At 37.2% G+C, this 19727-nt stretch overlaps 1 protein-coding gene across 3 annotated transcripts in view; it reads left to right on the top strand.

Moving 5' to 3' along the window:
- The window catches only part of BUB1 (BUB1 mitotic checkpoint serine/threonine kinase), a 44981-nt gene extending 30155 nt beyond the window's left edge, over positions 1–14826 (top strand). For 2 of the 3 annotated variants that reach the window (XM_054575525.1, XM_054575526.1), the window contains 8 exons: positions 2438–2676; positions 3802–3945; positions 11362–11477; positions 11824–11985; positions 12121–12278; positions 12377–12551; positions 13097–13203; positions 14631–14826. In XM_054575525.1, coding sequence (XP_054431500.1) covers positions 2438–2676; positions 3802–3945; positions 11362–11477; positions 11824–11985; positions 12121–12278; positions 12377–12551; positions 13097–13203; positions 14631–14826 — 1297 coding nt within the window. The remainder of the gene's footprint in view (positions 1–2437; positions 2677–3801; positions 3946–11361; positions 11478–11823; positions 11986–12120; positions 12279–12376; positions 12552–13096; positions 13204–14630) is intronic. The other variant, XM_054575527.1, reaches the window with a different exon arrangement.
- Positions 14827–19727: the final 4901 nt, after the last annotated feature.

The following is a 19727-nucleotide window of genomic DNA, read 5'->3' on the forward strand; positions in this document are numbered from 1 at the left end:
ATTTAGGGGGAAAAAATGAATAAACATGTAGGAAATAACTCATGAATAATAAAATTAATGCAAATTAAATAAACTGCCTTAATTTAAAATTCTGCCCAGTGGGCACAACCTGTATAGCCCACTAAGAATCTTCCCACATGCAAGTAAACTTTTGACATAATACCACCATAAGCCACATTTGGCATAAGATTAACTTAAAAGTTCATAGAACCGAAATCACAGTTGCCAGAAAGGTAGTACTATCCAAGAAACTGTTGTCTTTGACCCCCATGAGACAGTTAAGTTGCGAGGAAACAAGATTCACCCAGGTATACTCCTTATATTGAGCTTCCAGGGTCTCTACAAGCAACAGACCTTTTATGAGAGTCATTGCACCCAAAGCCGGAAGCTATAGATTCCCAGCACATGTTTCTAATTCTCCCAGTGAAGATACAGTTAACCATTGAGGGTTATTTTTAACCATAATCAGTGATGACAGTAATACTCTTACCTATTCAGTTTTCAGGGGAAAAGAACTAGAAAGTTAACTAAAATAATTCTCATGGAGAGGTAAAAAGGATTTTGTTAATCATTTATGCACCTATACTAATTTGGGCACTCATGTTGCTAGGAGCAATGTACATGGTTTAGACACAACTTTTTCTGTGTTTGGCTACCCCTATTACCTGTTTTGTTGGTAATATAAAATATTGAAAATATTTTCAATATCTAAGAATCATGGAATTTTTATATTCTAGTGTATGTCCAATGGATCAAATGGTGTACGGTCATTAAAATCCATGGCTGGAACTGTGGAAAAACTTGCAGGCACAACCTCTACCAAATGATCAAGGTTAATGTCACCAGTGATACCATTTAATGAGAAGGGCACCTCACTTCTGTAGTATTTTTCTCCAAAACCAATGTAGCCTAGTCATGAGGAAACATCAGAGAACCCCAAACTGAGGGACATTCTGTAAAATTCATAGCTAGTAATTCTCAAAACTGACAGGTCTTGGAAAACTAGGAAAGACTAAGAAACTTTCACAAATGAGAAGAGAGAGTGAGGAAACAAGACAACTAAATGCAACGTGGTGTCCAGATTTGGGTCCTGGAATAGCCGAAAGGCAATGTGGAAAAGTGGTGAAATCTACATGAAGTCTGGATGATAGTTAAAGGTCACATCAAATGTTGGTGTGTTGGTTTTGACAAAGAAACCACTATAACTTTGGAGGAATTGGGTGAGGAATATATGGGAATTCTGTTATTTTTGCAACATTTTTTAAAATCTACAATTATTCTAAAATTAGTTTTTAAAAATATTCACAACAAGAAAAATGACTGTCAAGAGGCAAAAAATTCATGATGAAGTTACATGTATAAATTCATCTGTATAAAACTATATTCCTATTCATGTGTTTGTATATATTGGATATAAAGATGTGGTAGGGTATATGTGGAGCTGTGTATACAGTTAAGTCTTGTTATTTGCTTTGGTTCTTCTCTCTAAAGTCACTGCAAACACTGAATCATTGCCCCTAGAAGAAATACAGAATGAGGTTCTTGTGAACCTGTGGTCACAACATAATGTTTAAAACCACCTTATTTAATATGTAGTTAACTCATTAACACTGAACTCACTGCCACCAGTGCTGTAACTCGTGCCTGAAGCTCATCTAGCACACATCTAGCAGCCTTCCTCCACTTGAAAAACATTTTAAGCAATGAATTGGAATCACACACACACACAAGGCACAAAAAGTGCAGACAAAAACAAAAAGTCCTCGTCACTAAGTATATTGTGAAAGGAAACATTTACAGTATGAGAGCTGAAACAAGACAACGTTAAGACCTTATCCCTCACCTGGGGCCATATTTTGGGGTGACTCAAACTTTTTGCCACTCTGCATCTCTGCCGGTTGAGTGTTGATTTCAGGTTTACAAATACGTTTTAAGCATACATGAGAATTCATAAATATGCAATTCATGAGGAATGAGCATTGACTGTACAGAGAGATGTATATATGTGTGGAACTGTACCAGTGTTAGGTTGTTGGATTGTGGTTCACACTTTGTTTCAGTGTTATAAAAGAAGGCATTTTGGAATAAAGATAAGTGTTCGGTCTTGGTGACAGTACTGATACTTAACTAACAGTGTGGGGGAAATAAACCTGTTCCTCTCAATGTTTCCTACTAAAGAATATTTCCTTTATTACCCATCTATTTATCTATCACCATGCTTTTGATTTATTTCTAGTATGGTACCAGATGTGTATTTGCATGTTTTTGTTTTTTTCCTGAAGAAATGCTTTAATCAACTCTTGGTGAAGCAATTTTGGAATGTCTCTCCTAGAATAAAAAGGAAACTGCTTTCCCAGACTTTCATGTGATCAAATCCAATAGACTTGTAATCACGTGGTATTTTGTTTCCTCCTCTCTCATTCTTTTTACACATCAGTTCAATTCAAGAGCAAAGCCCAGAACCAGCATCCCCCACCAATGCATCTTCAGCATCGTTGCTGCATCCGAGCCAGCCTACTCCCAGTGGCCTGCTGACCAGCGAGGCGGAGCGGAGCCTGAAGGCTTGTACACTCACAGATACTGACTTTGCCATTGTTGGGGAGCCATCAGATGCCAGCACTGGGCTCCAGGCAGAACGGATGCATCCTCGTTCACTTAGGAATGTTGATACCCCAAGTATGAGCAGATTTTCAGTCCTCATTATGTCCCTTAATAAGGACATTCTCCTGGTAAAAGCTGCTCCATGAAAAACTCAAAGAGCAGGGACTTGAATATCGTTGAATAGAACACAAGTTCAGACAGAACTTGCATATTGTATCACAATGTAGTACAAAATAGCCTGCATGAAAATAAGTTCATCCATTTTAATTTTAGAAAGTGTCAAAATATCTACCTATTCGAAGAGGGAATTAGAATTGGAGGACCTACTGTGCCAAGTATTTAATATAAAGCTGTATCTCCATTTTACAGGAAAGTAACCAAGCTCAGGGTTAAGGGATTCCCAACCCCAGGCTTCACAAAAACATCTTGCATAGTGGTTAGAAGTACAGCCTCTGGGGATAGACTGGCTAGGTTTTAATCCTGGCTCCGTGTCATATGAGGTCATGTGATCTTAGCTGAGATTATTTCAATCCTCTGTGGCCCCCTTTCTGTAAAGTGGTGGTAATGGTTGTACCTGCTTCAGTCTTACTGTAAGGACCAAGTGATTTACTAAATGTCAAATAGGACAGTGTCCTACATAGGCTTAGCGCTAAGTAAGTGTTAATGATGCTGGATTAGTCTTTGATAATAGCCACTAACTTTTCTCTTCCTTTTAGAAAAGATTTCTTTTTTGTGAATCCAAAGTATCTCATACTTGTAGATTGCAGATAGGTAGTGTAAGTGTTAAAAGGCAACATGTTTTGTAGACATAAGTAGAAAAGCAATTTAGAGAACATGTATCTGAACACATTAGAAGTAACTGATGTCCAAGTCTTCCTTTAAAGGCATGCACCCATAATTGTGCTACAGGCAGTATCTGTCAATTCCAGATGAGTGAAACAAGTACCCTTGGTGTTGATTTCCTTTGTCCCAACTGAATATTGATCTAACTTTGTAAATCTAAAATGACAAATAGTGAACTGTGAAGAACCACCCATTTTGACTTTTGAAAATGGTTCTTTATTATTTGAATTGATACTCTTTACAATGAGGCTTTTGAAAGTTTATTTAATGCATGTCTCCACTTGCTGTATTTGTAGTATCTTAACTACTGAATTTTTCTTTTTTTTTTTTTTGTTCCCATTCCTTCATTCCTTTAAGATTTCGTTGTTGAGAATCCATGGGATGATCAATTGATTTTCAAACTTCTGTCCGGGCTTTCTCAGCCAGTGTCCTCCTATGCAAATGCCTTTGAGTGGCACTGTAAGCTTCCTGCCATCAAGCCCAAGATTGAGTTTCAACTGGGTAAGAACTACGTGGTAGTAAAACTTTAAACTCTCATTTCTCTGTGGGAAGTTGGTGGTAACGCATGTGTATGTGATTCCGCTCCTGGCACCACAACCACCTTTTATCCGTAGGACTAAGCAGAGCATCTTGTTAAGCCATGACAGTATGTAGCGTTTTTATTGCTGTTGGGGCTCTCACTTACAGAAGGCCAGTTGGCAATACCTATGAAAATTAAAAAAGCACATACTTTTAGACACAGACACCACTTCTGAGAATTTGCTGCGGATGTACTACATACATTCCAAATAACGTGCATGTAAAAGCAGCAGGTTGGAAGCTACGTAGATGTCAATGGAGACTGCTTCAATAAATGATTGGACACCTCTGCAGTGACGTGTACTTATAGGAGATGACCTCCAAAACATGCAGTTAAATGAAAGGATAGATGAGTACTATGTACTGCTTTCTGTTTCTTAAAAAGGGGAAGCTCAAATATATAATCATATTTGATAGTATTTCCAGAGAACTGAAAGATACTCAACTAATAAAAATGGCTGTTAGTGAAAAACAGTGGGTGTGGATAACAGTGGGACAACACTTCTCACAATGTACTTCCCACACACGTATATGTATATAGACTCCCTTGTTGACATCTTGACATCTTGCATTAGTGTGCATTAGTGTACAATTGTTGAAGTTGATGAGCCAATATTGTTACATTATTATTAACTAAAGTTTATATTAGGATGCCCTCTCAGTATTGTACATTCTGTTTTGAGAAATGTGAAATGACATGGATCCATCATTACAGTATCATACAGGGTAATTTCACTGCCTAAAAGTGCCCCGTGTTCCACCTATTGATCCTTCCCTTCTGCCACCTGAAACCCTGGCACCCCCTCCTCTTTTTACTACTGTCTCCATAATTTTGCCTTTTCTAAAACGTCATAGTTGTACAGGATATGTACTTTTCAGATTGACTTCTTTCGCTTAGCAATATACATTTTAGTTTCTTCCAAGTCTTTTAATGGCTTAATAGCTCTTTTTAATTGCTGAGTATTAATCCACTGTATGAATGTACCATCATTTACTTATTCATTCACCTATTGAAGGCCATCTTGGCTGCTTCCAAGTTTTGGCAATAAAGACTAAGGCTGCTGTAAATATTTCAGTGCATTTTTGTGTGGACCTAAGTTTCAGTTCATTTGGGTAAATACCAAGGAGTTTGATTGCTGGGTCATATGGTAAGAGTATGTTTACTTTTGTAAGAAACTGCCAAACTGCCTTCCAGAATGTTTTGTACCATTTTGCATTCCCACCAGCAAAAAATGAAAGTTCTGTTACTCCACATCCTCACATTATTTGGTGTTGTCAGTGTTTTCAGTTTCAGCCATTCTAATAGGCGTGCAGTGGTGGTATCTCACTATTGTTTTTAATTTGCAATTGCCTAATGACATTCGATATTGAACATTTTTGTATGTTTATTTGCCATCTGTATATTCTCTTTGGTGAGTTCTGTGTTCAGATCTTTTTCCCCCTTTTAATTGGTTTGTTCATTTTCTTAGTGTTGAGTTTTAAGAGTTGACTGTGTGTTCTGGATAACAGTCCCTTATCAGATAAGTGTTTTGCAGAAATTTTCTCTCAGTCTCTGGCTTTTCTTTTCATTGTATTAACTTTGTTGGCAGAAGTTTTTGCAATAATTTTAATGAAGTCCAATTTACCAATTTTTTTTCTCTCACAGATAATACTTTGGCTGTATCTAAGAGATTACTGGCAAATCCAAGGTCACCTATGTTATCTTTGACAGTTTTCTAGTACTTTCACAGTTTTGTGTTCTACATGTAGGTGTATGATGCATTTGACTTAACTTTTGTGAAAGGTCCTCTGTCTAGATTTATTTTTGCATGTTGATGTCCACTTCTATCACCATTTGTTGAAAAAACTCTCCTTTCTTAATTGAATTGCCTTTGTTTTGTCAGTGAGCAGCTGACTGAATTTGTTTGGTTCTATTTCTGGGTCCCTTTTTCTCTATTCCAATGATCTATTTGTCTGTTCTTTCATCAATACCACAGTGCCCTGATTATGGTAGTTTTTATAGTAAGTCTTGATGTCGGGTAGTGTCAGTCATTTAATTTGTTATTCTTCAATATTGTGCTGGCTATTCTGGGTCTTTTTTCCTCTCCATATAAACTTTAGAATTTGTCAATATCCATGAAATAACTTGCTGCGATTTTGATTGAGGTTACATCGAATCTATAGATAAGTTGGGAAAAATAACATCTTGACAATATTGTTTTCCTATTCATGTACATGGGATATCTCTATTTAAATCTTTGATTTCTTTCATCAGAGTTTTGTTCTTTCCCTCATATAGATAATGTACATATTTTCTTAGATTTATACCTAAATTTTTAATAGGACTTGCATACCTATAGTGCTAATGTTAATGTACTGTGATTTTAATTTCAAATTCTACTTAACTCATTTCTTGTACGTAGGAAAGCAGCTGACTTTTGTATGTTAATTTTATATCCTGCAACTTTGTTATAATTGCTTATTAGCTACAGATTTTTGTTCATTCTTAGGGATTTTCTGGGTAGACAATGCTGTCTTCTGTGTACAAAGACTTTATTTCTCTCTTCCCAGTCTGTATGCCTCTTATATCTTTTTCTTGACCTGTTGCATTAGCTAGGACTTCCAGTATGATGTTGAATAGGAATAAGGAGAAGAGATGTCCTCACCTTGTTCCTAATCTTAGTGGGGAAGCATATCTAGTTTTTCACCATTAAATATGATCTTAGCTGTAGAATTTTTTATAGACCTTCTTTATCAAGTTGAAGAAATTCCCCACTACTCCTAGTTTGCAGAGTTGTTAACATGACTGAGTAATGACAAAAAATACTTTTTCTGCAGCTATTGATAATGATGATGTGATTTTTACTTTAATCTCTTTATGTGATAGATTGTGTTAACTGATTTTTTAATGTTCAGCCAGCTTTGTATACCTGGGTGTAAATCCCACATGGTCAAAGTGTATAATTCTTTTTGTACTTTTTTTGGATTCGATTTACTAATATTTTATTGAGAATTTTTGCGTCTGTGTTCACTAGAGATATTGATTTGTAGTTTTCTTATAATGTATTTGTCTGATTTGATATTAGGTTAATGCTGACTTCATAGAATGGGTTAGGAAGTTTTTCCTCTGCCTCTGTCCTTTGGAAGATATTGTAGAGAGTTGCTATAATTTCTTCTTTAAATGTTTAGTAGAATTAATCAGTGAGACCATCTGAGCTTGGTGCTTTCTGCTTGGGAAAGCTATTGATTACTGATTCAATTTCTTTACTAGATTTAGGCCTATTCATATGGTCTTTTCCTGTGTGAATTGTGAAAGATTGTTTCATTCAAGGAATTGGTCCATTTCATCTAGATTACCGATCTTGTGGACATTGAATTGCCCATGGTATTTCTTTATTATCCTTTTAGTGTTCATAGAATCTGTAGTGATGCTTTGTTTCATTTCTGATAAGACTAATATGAGTCCTCTCTTTTTTTCCTTAGGTAAATTGGCTAGGGACTTACTGGCTTTATTGATCTTATTAAAGAATCAGCTTTAGGGTTTTTTTTTTTTAATATTCACTATTGATTTTCTGTTTTCAGTTTCACTGATTTTTGCTTTTTTTGTGTGTATGTGTGCTTAAAGTGGATTTAATTTGCTCTTTTTCTAGTTTTCTAAGGTGGAAACTAAGATTAGGACTTTAGATCTTTGTTCTTTTCTAACATGCATTTTAATGCTACAAATTTCCCTCTAAGCTCTGCTTTTGCTGTATCCTACAGTTTAAATGAATTGTACTTTCATTTTTATTTCGTTCAAAAATATTTTTCAGTTTATCTTGAAATTTCTTCTTGGACTTACATGTTATAATCTCCAAGTGTTTGGGGACTTTCCAGTTATCTTTCTATTGACTAATAGTTTAATTCCATTGTAGTTTGAGTGCATGTTTTGTGTGATTTCTTTTTTTAATTTGTTAATGTGTGTTTTATGGCCTAAAATGTAGTTGGTCTTGGTGAATCTTCCCTGCCAACTTGGGAAGAATGTGTATTCAGCTGTTGTTGGATGAAGTAGTATATAAATGTTAGTTAGATCAGTTGGTATGTGATGTTGTTCAGTTCAACCTTGGCCTTGCTGATTTTCTGCCTGATTAAGGGATGAAAAATCTCCAACTATAATAGTGAGTTCATCTATTTTTGTAGTCCTGTCAGTTTTTGCCTTTTTTTTTTTTTAAATCCTCACCCAAGGATGTTCACTGACTTTAGAGAGGGAGGAAGGGGGAGAGAGAGAAAAACACTGATGTGAGAGAAGCATCAATTGGTTACTTCCCATATGTGCCCCAAACAGGGATCGATTCTGCAACCTAGGTATGTGCCCTGACTGGGAATTGAACCTGTACCCTTTAGGTATATGGGATAATGCTCCAACCAACCTAGCCACCTGGGTAGGGCTTTGTCTCACTATTTTAATGCTCTTTTGTTAGGCACATGCACATTAATGACTGTTATGTCTTCTTAGAGAATTGACTTCTGCATCATCATTTAATACTTTTTTTTTATCTCCTGATAACTTTCCTTGCTCTGAAGTCTGCTCTGTCTGAAATTAACCTAACTATTCCAGCTTTCTGTTGATTAATATTAGCATGGCATGCCTTTCTCCATTGTTTTACTTTTTATTTATCTTTATATTTAAGTGTTTCTTATAGACAACATGTAGTTAGATCTTGAGTTTTTATCCACTGTGACAGTCTCTGTTTTCATTGGTATATGTTGTCTGCTGATAATTTAAAGTGATTGTTGATGATGTTGTATTAATATCTATGATATTTGTTACTGTCTTTGTATTCATTACCCTTACTCTTTTCTTTCCTGCCCTGTCACATATTTCACTTATCCATAGATGTACTTACTAAATATATAAGAGATTTTTATTTTATCCCTTTTTCTACACCTTTTAGGTCTGAGTTCTGACCTTTATCATCTTCTCTCTGAAGGACTTTTTAAAAATCTTTCTTTCCTGCAAGGCAGGTTATCTGGTGACAGATCCCCTTAATTTTTGTTTGTCTAAAAAAGTATTTCTTCTTCATCTTTGAAGAGATTATTTAGATACAGAATTGGTAGTGGGGTCTTTTTCCACACTTACTCCATCCACTCTCTGAAGAGAAGTTGGTGTGATTCTTGTCCTTGCTATCTTCTGGCTTAATATCAGTGTTGTCTCCTTGTCTGCTCTCCTGAAGTTTGACTGGTTAGATGTAGATTTTTTGTGTGTTTTTTTGCTTGGTGTTCTCTGAGATTCTTGGATCTCCGACAGTGTCTGCCACTAATTATGGAAGTTTCTCAGACATAATTACTCCCAAGTATTTCTTCTGTCCCTTTTTTTCTTTTTTCTTCTTGTAGTCTCATACGTGTTATACTTTTTGTAATTGTCCCACAGTTCTGGAACATTTCTCTCTGTATTTCAGTTCTGGAAGTTTCTATCAACATATCCTCAAGTTCGGAGATTTTTTTTTCCCCCCTAACCACGGGCAGCCAGCCTATTGATGAGCCCATCAGACAGTCTTTATTTCTGTTAGTGTTTTTCTATCTAGTATTTCCTTTGGATTCTTTCTCAGAGTTTTGATTTGTCTGCTTACATTAACCACCTATTCTTAGATGTTGTGCTTTTTTCATTAGAGACCTTAGCATATTATTCATAATTCTTTTTAATTTCTGGCCTAATAATTCAGAAATCTTTGCTGTATTTGTTTCTGGTTCTTATGCTTGCTCTGTCTTTTTCACCTGTGTTTTTTGTCTTTTAGCATGCCTTGTAATTTTTGTTAAGAGGTCAGACCTGATATACTGGGTCAAAGGAACTAAAATAAATAGGCCTTTATGTAAGGTTTGTGCTTGTCTGTCTTGGGATTAGGTATCAGAACTAAAATTTCTCTTTGTGTCTTGTTATGTCTGGGTTTCCCTAGAGACTTGTTCTTACGGGTCTGAGACATCATTTCTTTCTGCCATAACCCACCCTGTACTGGGGTTCCTGCTCCTGGACCTCTGTTCTGACAAGCAGTTATTCTTTGATTGCTCCTGTCTGACTCCTCGGTTTGGAGGACAAAAGTTCGCCCTGTGACCTCAGTTCTCTAATGGATCTAAGAATTGTTGATTTTCAGTTTTTTTCAGCTTTTTTCTTTTTAAAGATTTTATTTATTTATTTTTAGAGAAAGGAGAAAGAAGGGAGAAAGAGAGGGAGAGAAACATCAATGTGTGTTTGCCTCTCACATGCGCCCCGCCTCATTGGGGGCCTGGCCTGCAACGCAGGCATATGCCCTGATGGGGAATTGAACTGGCAACCCTTTGCTTTGCAGTCTGACGCTCAATCCACTGAGCCACATCAGCTGGCGCTTCAGTTTTTTTATTGTGAAGGTGGAGCGATGACTTCAAGCTCCTCATATGCCAGATAATAAACCAGAAGTTTAGCTTTTTATATTTGATTTTGCGTATGTGCATTATTTTTTAATTAATTAAAAATTTATTACATCTTTACCTCTGTGGTATATCTCCCCAAAACAGTAACCTTAGTGTTATTGAAAAATATCAAGACAAATCCAGTCTGAGGAACATTCTATAGCCTGTCTGACCAGTACTCTTTGGGATTGTCATGGTCATCAAAAACAGGAAGTTAGAAACAATCTAGCCGGGGCTAAGGAGACTTGATGCCTGTGTCCTGGAACATTAGGGAGAACTAGTGATATCTGAATAAAGTACGCGGTTTAGTTCATCGTAACATACCAGTATTGGTTCTTTAATTATGGCATGGTTTTATGTAAAACTTAATAGGGGAAACTGGATTCAGAGCATACAGTCACTCCTCTCAGTGCAACTTTTCTGTATATCGAAACTGTTCTAAAACAAAAGGTTTACTTCATTAAAATTTAGTTATCAGAAGTATTGGGACGATTTTACTTTGTCCTTTTTATTCTGATCTAGAACATATATTTTTCAAAGACATGTCTAAAGCTTTGTTTAGCACTTCACAAAGGATTTAACATGTTCTTTCTAGCATCACAATGGTCTTGTCAAGTAGATAGCGCAGGTATGATGACCCTTTTAAATGTGAACACATTGGTGAAGAGAGGTGGCTGCCCAGGTCCCAGCCACTGAGTGACAGGGCTGGCCTGGCAGTGCTGCCCATGCTCCTTCATCACATCTTCTAAGAAGGGGGCTATTTTGTGGCAGGTATTTAACTGTCATGCAAGATGAGGAAAGCATCTCCTGAAGGGGCTATATCTATGTTTATTTATTAAAATAATTGAAGCACCAAGAAAATTTTATAAATATTTCATTTTGATAAAGTCTTTAATGTTTTGAGCCTTTATTTTCACTTTGACATACCTGTCTCCTAAGGTTCTTTGCTGGTCTACATTGATCACCTTCTTGGAGAAGGGGCTTTTGCCCAAGTCTATGAAGTCACCCATGGAGATGTGAAGGATACCAAAAGTAAACAGAAGTTTGTTTTGAAGGTAAATGATCTGAGCAGCTTCTTGCTCAATATTGTACTTTAAAACTTGTTTGCCAACCTTGTTTTTCCTCCTCCCTCCCTCCCTACCTTCCTTCCTTTTTCTCTTTATTTTAATATAGTGGTGGTTTCATTTAGGTCTATAGCCAGCACTTAAAACCAAAACTATCCTACAAGGACTCAGAATTGCCTTGCCACTAGAATTCTGTTGCAGCAGGTTTCATACTGCAGCAACAGTATATAACTTGTCATCACTTCCCACCCCATGTTCATTGGGATGGAAGTTGCTTTCCTGCTATCATTTTCCAAAATGTGAGACTGGACTTGAATGTCACATACCTGGTTTGCAGGTCCAGAAGCCTGCCAATCCCTGGGAATTCTACATTGGGACCCAGCTGATGGAGAGACTAAAGCCCAATGCGCGACACATGTTTATCAAGTTCTATTCTGCCCACTTCTTCCAGGACGGCAGTGTATTAGTGGGAGATCTCTATAGCTATGGAACATTACTAGTAAGTGTATTCCTTTGATGATGTGGGTGTGAATGTTTTTATTGGAGTCATAGGCTGGGGCAAAGCTCTTGACCCAAAATTTCATTCCTTGACCCTTTGTAGCCAACTCAGCATTCCATTTTCCATTGTTTCCAGAATGCCATTAATCTGTATAAAAACACCCCTGAGAAAGTGATGCCTCAAGGTCTCGTGCTGTCCTTTGCTATCAGGATGCTGCACATGATTGAACAAGTTCATGGCTGTGAGATCATCCATGGAGACATTAAGCCAGACAACTTCATACTTGGAAGCAGGCAAGTGTGGTATTTTTAACAGGCTTCTCCTCTTACCATTTCCTTGGAAGACTTCATTTGTGCTTATGCAGTCTGGCCCTTGTTTGTGTTTAATACAGGTTTTTGGAACAGGACAGAGATGATGATGATTTATCTGCTGGCTTGGCACTAATTGATCTGGGTCAGAGTATAGATATGAAACTCTTTCCAAAAGGAACTACCTTTACAGCAAAATGTGAAACATCGGGTTTTCAGTGTACTGAGATGCTCAGTAACAAACCATGGAACTACCAGGTATAGCTGTAACATGAGAGACTTAGAAACATTTTTCTTAATTACACTTACTATATTTTCAAAATGAATTTGGCATCTAGTTAGTTTGAACTGCTATAGTCTTCTTTCCTGGGGTTTAGGCCATGCTTGTATTCAGTCACAAGGACATTCCACAGTGAGACGCTTTGGAGTACAGTGAGAACAGAGGCCAGGGTCCCAGGAGAGGAGTGAGGAGACCTTCTAAGGTGTCCCTGCAGGAGGGGATTAGAGTGTTGTGTTTGTCTGTGGATGACAAAACGAAAGACTTGGAAGGGCACAATATTTCAAGAACAAGGCTTTCCAAGGGGCCACCTTAGGGAGCAGTGCGTGGTTGATCCATGGAAGCTTCTGGGAAAGCCTAGGCAGGCATTCAGTAGGGCACATCAGTGGGATACTTGAACAGATGATGTCCAGATTCTTTAAAATAACATGTTGTGATTATGTACCTTGCTGAGTAAGTTACACATCTTAATATATTGTTGTGAGAATTAGTATCTTTGACATATAGAGCTATATTTTCTTTACAGATTGATTACTTTGGAGTTGCTGCAACAGTGTACTGCATGCTTTTTGGCTCTTATATGAAAGTGAAAAATGAAGGAGGAGTCTGGAAGCCTGAAGGTCTTTACAGACGGTAGGTATTAGCATTAGGTGTCCCAGTGAGAAGAAAATAAATATGGTGGAAAGATGAGTTCTGTCTGTGGGGGAAATGGATCTCTGCCACTGCATGGAAAACCCATGCTGTGGAAAGTATGGTGACATGGCAGAGTCCTGGGCACTGGAAATGGTGAGCAGGTTTTGTAGCTTCACTATTCTGCTCCCATCTGTCACAGTGGGGCAGCCAATGCCCTCGTCAAAGCAATGGAAGCCCCTGGCCAAGTGCTTGGCATCCTGTACCCACCCATTACCTGGTGTTTACTGAGCCTCCGCGTTTTGCTTGTCTTCTTGCCTATGGAAATAGAAATAATAATAATCTTGATTATCCCAGATGTTTATTATAATAAGCAAGGGAAATAATACATGTGAAAGTGCTTTGTAAATTATAAAATAATATGATGAGGCAGCTATCCATCACAAGATAGTGTTAGGTCCCACCCCTGTATGACTGTAGTGTTTCTAAGACTTTTCTCAGTGGGGTAAGGGGGGAAAATTGGGACACTGTAATAGAATAAACAAAATATTTAATGGGGAAAAGACTGTTTTCTCATCTATTAAATCAGTGGAAATTAATGACTAACCTAGGACCCTTCATTTCAACATGAATAGCTCTCTTAATATATAGTGTGTGAACTATTGGTAATATTTAAGCTGAGTGTTTGGTACATATACCTGACAAGAAAAAGACCAGTCAGCAGTAATTCAACAAAATGTAGTATCTGTACATAAATAAGTTAGGGTCCCCAGAAGAAAACTTAACAGCTGTCCTTTATTCTGCATGAGTCATCAAATTTAACAACTATTTTATTCTTTCTCTTGCTCATAAGGGAAGGACCAGAGCGTTATTCAGAAGGCTTCCATCTCTGACGAGAGAAGCCTTAAGTTAACCCCCAGCAGGCCTGATGATAATGGGCTGGACTTCCTGCCTGGAACACAAATTTTTCACCAATGCATTATCTCCATGTCCTGGATTTTTGCAGTTAACTTTAGAGCTCTGTTCTGGGCAGTCCAGCCCATCTACCTGGCCCTGGCACATAGGCAATTAGGCTGGCAGAGCCATTGACCAAATTATCAGATCCTGGCAGTACCAAAATACAGTTAGCAAAAAACAAATCAGTATTCTTTTTTAAAAAATTGAGAGAGTTTTAACACAGAAGAGCTATAGTAATTACTAAGACTACTTTTCTTAAGTCACTTTTTGGGAACAAGGTGTGTATAGACATTTAATTAGATCTCTTATTTATAAGTAGATCCACCATTCCTATTCTTGATGCATTGAGTTGCATGTAGGTGAGACTTGTTGTATGCAGCTGTCCAAAGCCTGTGGGAGTCAGAAGCAAGAGTGAGGTTGCCCTGCATGTTGAATACTACACTTTATCCTTTATTTATGTTTTGTTTTTTCAGGCTTCCTCATTTGGATATGTGGAATGAATTTTTTCACATAATGTTGAATATACCAGATTGTCATCATCTTCCATCTTTGGATTTGTTAAGGCAAAAACTGAAAGAAATATTTCAACAACACTATACAAACAAGATTAAGACCCTCCATAACAGGCTAATCGTACTGCTCCTAGAATATAAGCGTTCTCGAAAATAAGATATGGACACTCCTGAAAAAATCACTTTGTAAATGCTGGCCTGCTCGCTTTGAGCCTTAATGTCTCCACATTCATTCTTTGTGTAAATGTTTCTTTTTAAAAAGTCTGCAAAATAGATAGATGAGATTGTTTTGCTATTGTCATATTTCAACAAAGTACATATAATAAGGTCCCTGGGTAGCAGGGCTGCTCTAGGGACATAAACATTCATGAGTAGAATTGGGATATGAACATTCTCTAAAATCACTTTTAAACACTGACCTGTTCTCTTTAAGGCACAAAGTGGCCAAAACAGCTTCTCTCCCCCTACCCCACTAAATTTGAGGGTTTATATTTGTGTAAAAAAATTTCCCAAACATCCAAGGGACTCAGGTTCTATGAATAAAATTTGTCTTTTACTGCCTGTTCTTCATTGCTGTCTATAGGAAATAAAGAGATAAATCTTACACCTCTTCATTATTTAAAATTACCATTCAAAGGAATATCTCACATCTTGAAAATAGTCTTACAAGCGATATAAGTCATTAAATTAGCCCTAAAATTAAGCAACCAACTTAGTATTTATTGATGTTAAAAGCTGGAAGGGTCCTGTAACCTGAACTTACCTTCCTCCACCTTTCCCTCCTCCTTTGTTAGCATTATGAGGAAAATGGATCTGAGGCAGCGCTCAGTTCGAGAATCCAAGCGTGCAGGCAGGACCACCTCGTCGTCCTACACTTAATCCCACTCTGTGTTCCCCCTTCCAGAGGCTACCAAGACCCATGTTGTGTGAGTTCCTTGAAATGTTTCTATGCGTATTTTTTAACAACAGAATTCTGCTTTCTTTCTACTTAATGTATAGTAGAGAGTAACTACATATAGCATGGTCTCATTCTTGTTAATGTCTGTAATACCTGATTATATGATATACCTGTAAATTCCTAGAAGCAAAATTGCTGGGTTAAAGGTGACCGCATTTGATATTTTGTGTCAGTATGTGCAAATTGCCCCCAACAGGGACTGTGCCACCCTGCATGGATCTTTGTTTACCTCATCTCCACTAATATCGTAGCTCAGTAACCTTTCCTGCTGTGACAGGTGAAAAATGGGATTTCCTTCTGGTCTTCATTTGCATTCTCTTGTGAATTATGCCAAATATATTTATATTCAAGACTTCTGTGTTTTCCTGACAGCTGTATCCTTTGTGCACATTTCATTTGGATTGTTCCTTTTCCAGTTAATTTGTAGAAGCCCTTGGTATATGAGATGCATGTTTGTCCCATTTTATCATCTGTTTCTTGACTTAAGATTTCTGTTTCCATAAAATTAAAATCTTTTGTACTTTAATTTATAGAAATTTTAAATGACTTTTCCTTTCATTTTTGGCCTTTGTGTCTTATAAATGCCACTGTCAGTTCAGAAATGAGAAAACAAACTCCTAATTTTTTTTTTTTAATTCAGTTACAGTCTTCCTGCTGTTTTCCCCATTGCTCACCTCTGCCATCTCCTGTGCACTCCCACGGTCAGTGCCACCCCGTTGTCCATGCTTACGTGTCCTCTATTTGTGTTCCTTTGTTTACCCCTGCCCCTTCTTCCTCCTGTTATTCCCCTGCCCCTCCCCTCTGGTCACTGTCAGTTTGTTCTTTATCTCCAAGTCTCTGGTTCTGTTTTGCTCATTTGTTTTGTTGATTAGGTTCCACCTCTGGTAAGATTATATGGTATTTGTCTTTCATCACCTGGCTTATTTCACTTAGCATAATGTTCTCCAGTTCCATCCATGTTGTAACAAAAGGTAGGAGTTCCTTCCTTCTACTGCATAGTATTCCATTGTGTAAATGTGCCACAGTCTTTTGATCGACTCATTTGTTGATGGGCACTTATGCTGTTTCCAGCTCTGAGCTATTGTAAATAATTCTATTATGAACATAGAGATGCATAGGTTCTTTTGAATTGGTGATTCAGGTTTCTTAGGGTATAGTCTCAGTAGTGTAATTGCTGGATAAAAAGACAGTCACATCCTTAGTTTTTCTGAGGAAACTCCATACTGTATTCCACAGTGGCTACACCAGTCTGCATTCCCACTAACAGCATACTATGGTTCCCTTTTCTCCACAACCTCACGAGTACTTGCTGTTTGTTGATTTGTTTATGATGGCCATTCTGACCAGTATGAAGTGATACCTCATTGTGGTTTTAATTTGCACTTCTCTGATGCCTAGTGATGCTGAGCATCCTTTCATATGTCTCTGGGCCCTGTGTATGTCCTCCTTGGAGAAGTGTCTGTTCAGTTCCTTTGCATTTTTTTAAATTGGATTGTTTGTCTTCCTGGAGTGGAGTCATGTGAGCTCTTTATATATTTTGGAGATCAAACCCTTGTCTGAGGTATCATTGGCAAATGTATTTTCCCATATGGTTGGTTCCCTTTTCATTTTGCCAATGTTTTCTTTAGCTCTGCAGAAGCTGCTTACTTTGATGAAGTCCCATTTGTTTATTCTTTCATTTATGTACCTTGCCCTAGGGGACATATTGATGAAAATATTGCTGCGTGGAATATCTGAGAGTGTCCTGCCTATATTCTCCTCTAGGACTTTTATGGTGTCATGTTTTATATGTATGTCTTTTATCCATTTTGAGTTTATTTTTGTGTATGATGTAAGTTGGTGGTCAAATTTTATTTTTTTGCATGTAGCTGTCCAGATCTCCCAACACCATTTGTTGAAGAGGCTAGTTTTACTCCATTTTATACTTCTGTCACCTTTGTCTAATATAAATTGATCATAGAGACACGGGTTTATTTCTGGGCTCTATTCTGTTCCATTGATCTATGAGTCTGTTCTTATACCAAACTGTTTTCATTACAGTGGCCTTGTAATATAGTTTAATTTCAGGTATTGTGATCCCTCCTACTTTGTTCTTTCTCAGAATTGCTGCAGCTATTCAGGGTTGTTTATGGTTACATACAAATTTTTGAAATGCTTGTTCTATATCTGTAAAATACGTCATTGGCATTTTAATTGGGATTGCACTGAATCTATAAATTGCTTTGGGTAGCATGGACATTTTGATGATGTTAATTCTCCCTATCCATGAAGATGGTATATGCTTCCATTTATTTGTGTCTTCCTTAATTTCTTTCTTCAGTCTTGTGTAGTTTTCTGGGTACAGGTCTTTTTCCCCCTTGGTTAAGTTTATTCCTAGGTACTTTATTTTTCTTGTTGCTATAGCAAATGGGATTTTTTTCCTGATATGATTCTGATATTTCATTGTTGGTGTACAAAAATGCCTTTGATTTCTGAATATTGACCTTGTATCCTGCTGTTTCACCAAATTCGCTTATCAGGTTGAATAGTCTTTTGGTGGAGTCTCCAGGGTTTTCTATGTACTGTCATGTCACCTGTAAACAATGACAATTTTACTTCCTCCTCTGCAATTTGGATGCCTTTTATTTCTTTTTCTTGTCTGATCACTGTGACTAGGACTTCCAATACTATGTTGAATAGAAGCAGTGAAAGTGGACATCCTTGTCTTGTTTCTGATCTTAGTGGGAAAGCTTTTAGGATTTGTTCGTTCAGTATGATGTTGGCTGTAGGTTTTTCATATGTGGCCTTTATTATGTTGAAGTATGACCCCTTTACTCCCACTTTGTTGACTCTTTTTATCATAAATGGATGTTGTACCTCATCAAATGCATTTTCCCCATCTATTGATATGATCATGTGATTTTTGTCTTTCCTTTTGTTTATGTGATGTATGTGATGTTTATTGATTTGTGAACATTGAACCATCCTTGCAACCCTGGAATGAATCTCACTTGATCATGGTGGATGATCTTTTTAATGTATTCCTGGATGCAATTTTCTAGTACTTTGTTAGGAATTTAGGGTCTATGTTCATCAGCGATATTGGCCTGTAGTTTTCTTTCTTTCTTGTGTTTTTATCTGGTTTAGGGATTAGGATTATGCTGGCCTCATCAAAAGAGTTTGGGCGTCTTCCCTCTTGGATTTTTTTGGAGTAGTCTGAGAAAGACAGAGGTTAGCTCTTCCTTAAATGTTTTGTAAAATTCTCCTGTGAAACCGTCTGGTCCAGGGCGTTTGTGTGCCAGGAGTATTTTGATTACTGCTTTAATTCCACCAGCTGTTACTGGTTTATTCAGGCTTTCTGCTGCTTCTTCATTCAGTGTTGGAAGGTTATATTTTTCCATAAATTTGTCCATTTCACCCAGGTTTTCAAATTTCTTGGCATATAATTGTTCATAGGAATTTCTTACAATTGTTTTTATTTCTGTGGTATCAATTGTGATTTCTCCTCTTTCATTTCTGATATTTATTTGGGTCCTCTCCGTTTTTGCTGAGTCTACTTAAAGAGTTATTGATTTTGTTTACTTTTCTGAAGAACCATCTCCTGGATTGGTTGAGCCTTTGAATAGTTCTTTTAGTCCCTCTGTCATTTAGTTCCGCACTGATCTTGATTATTTCCTTCCTTCTACTCTGGGCTCTGTTTGTTGTTGTTTCTCTAGTTTTTGAAGATGTAGGGTTAGGTTGTTTATTTGAAATGTTTCTATCTTTCTTAGGTAGGCCTGTATTGGTAGGGACTTCCCTCTCAGGACTGCCTTCGCTGTGTCCCGTAGGTTTTGGACTGTTGTTTGTTCATTTTCATTTGTTTCCAGAGACTTTTTTATTTCTTCTTTCATCTTATTGACCCATTCATTTTTTAATAGTGTGCCATTCAGTCTCCATGAGTTTGAATTTTCCGTTTTTCTCATTCACCCTTTAGTCCAAGAAAATGCTCATTATAATTTCAGTTTTCTTGAATTTGTTGAGGCTTGTTTTGTGTCCTATCATGTGGATCCATTCATTTTTTAATAGTGTGCCATTCAGTCTCCATGAGTTTGAATGTTTTTGAGTTTTTTTCCTTGAGTTTG

Source organism: Pteronotus mesoamericanus, unplaced genomic scaffold (assembly GCF_021234165.1).
Source record: "Pteronotus mesoamericanus isolate MK-2021 breed Mesoamerican mustached bat unplaced genomic scaffold, CSHL_Meso_final contig_311, whole genome shotgun sequence".
Classification (NCBI taxonomy): domain Eukaryota; kingdom Metazoa; phylum Chordata; class Mammalia; order Chiroptera; family Mormoopidae; genus Pteronotus; species Pteronotus mesoamericanus.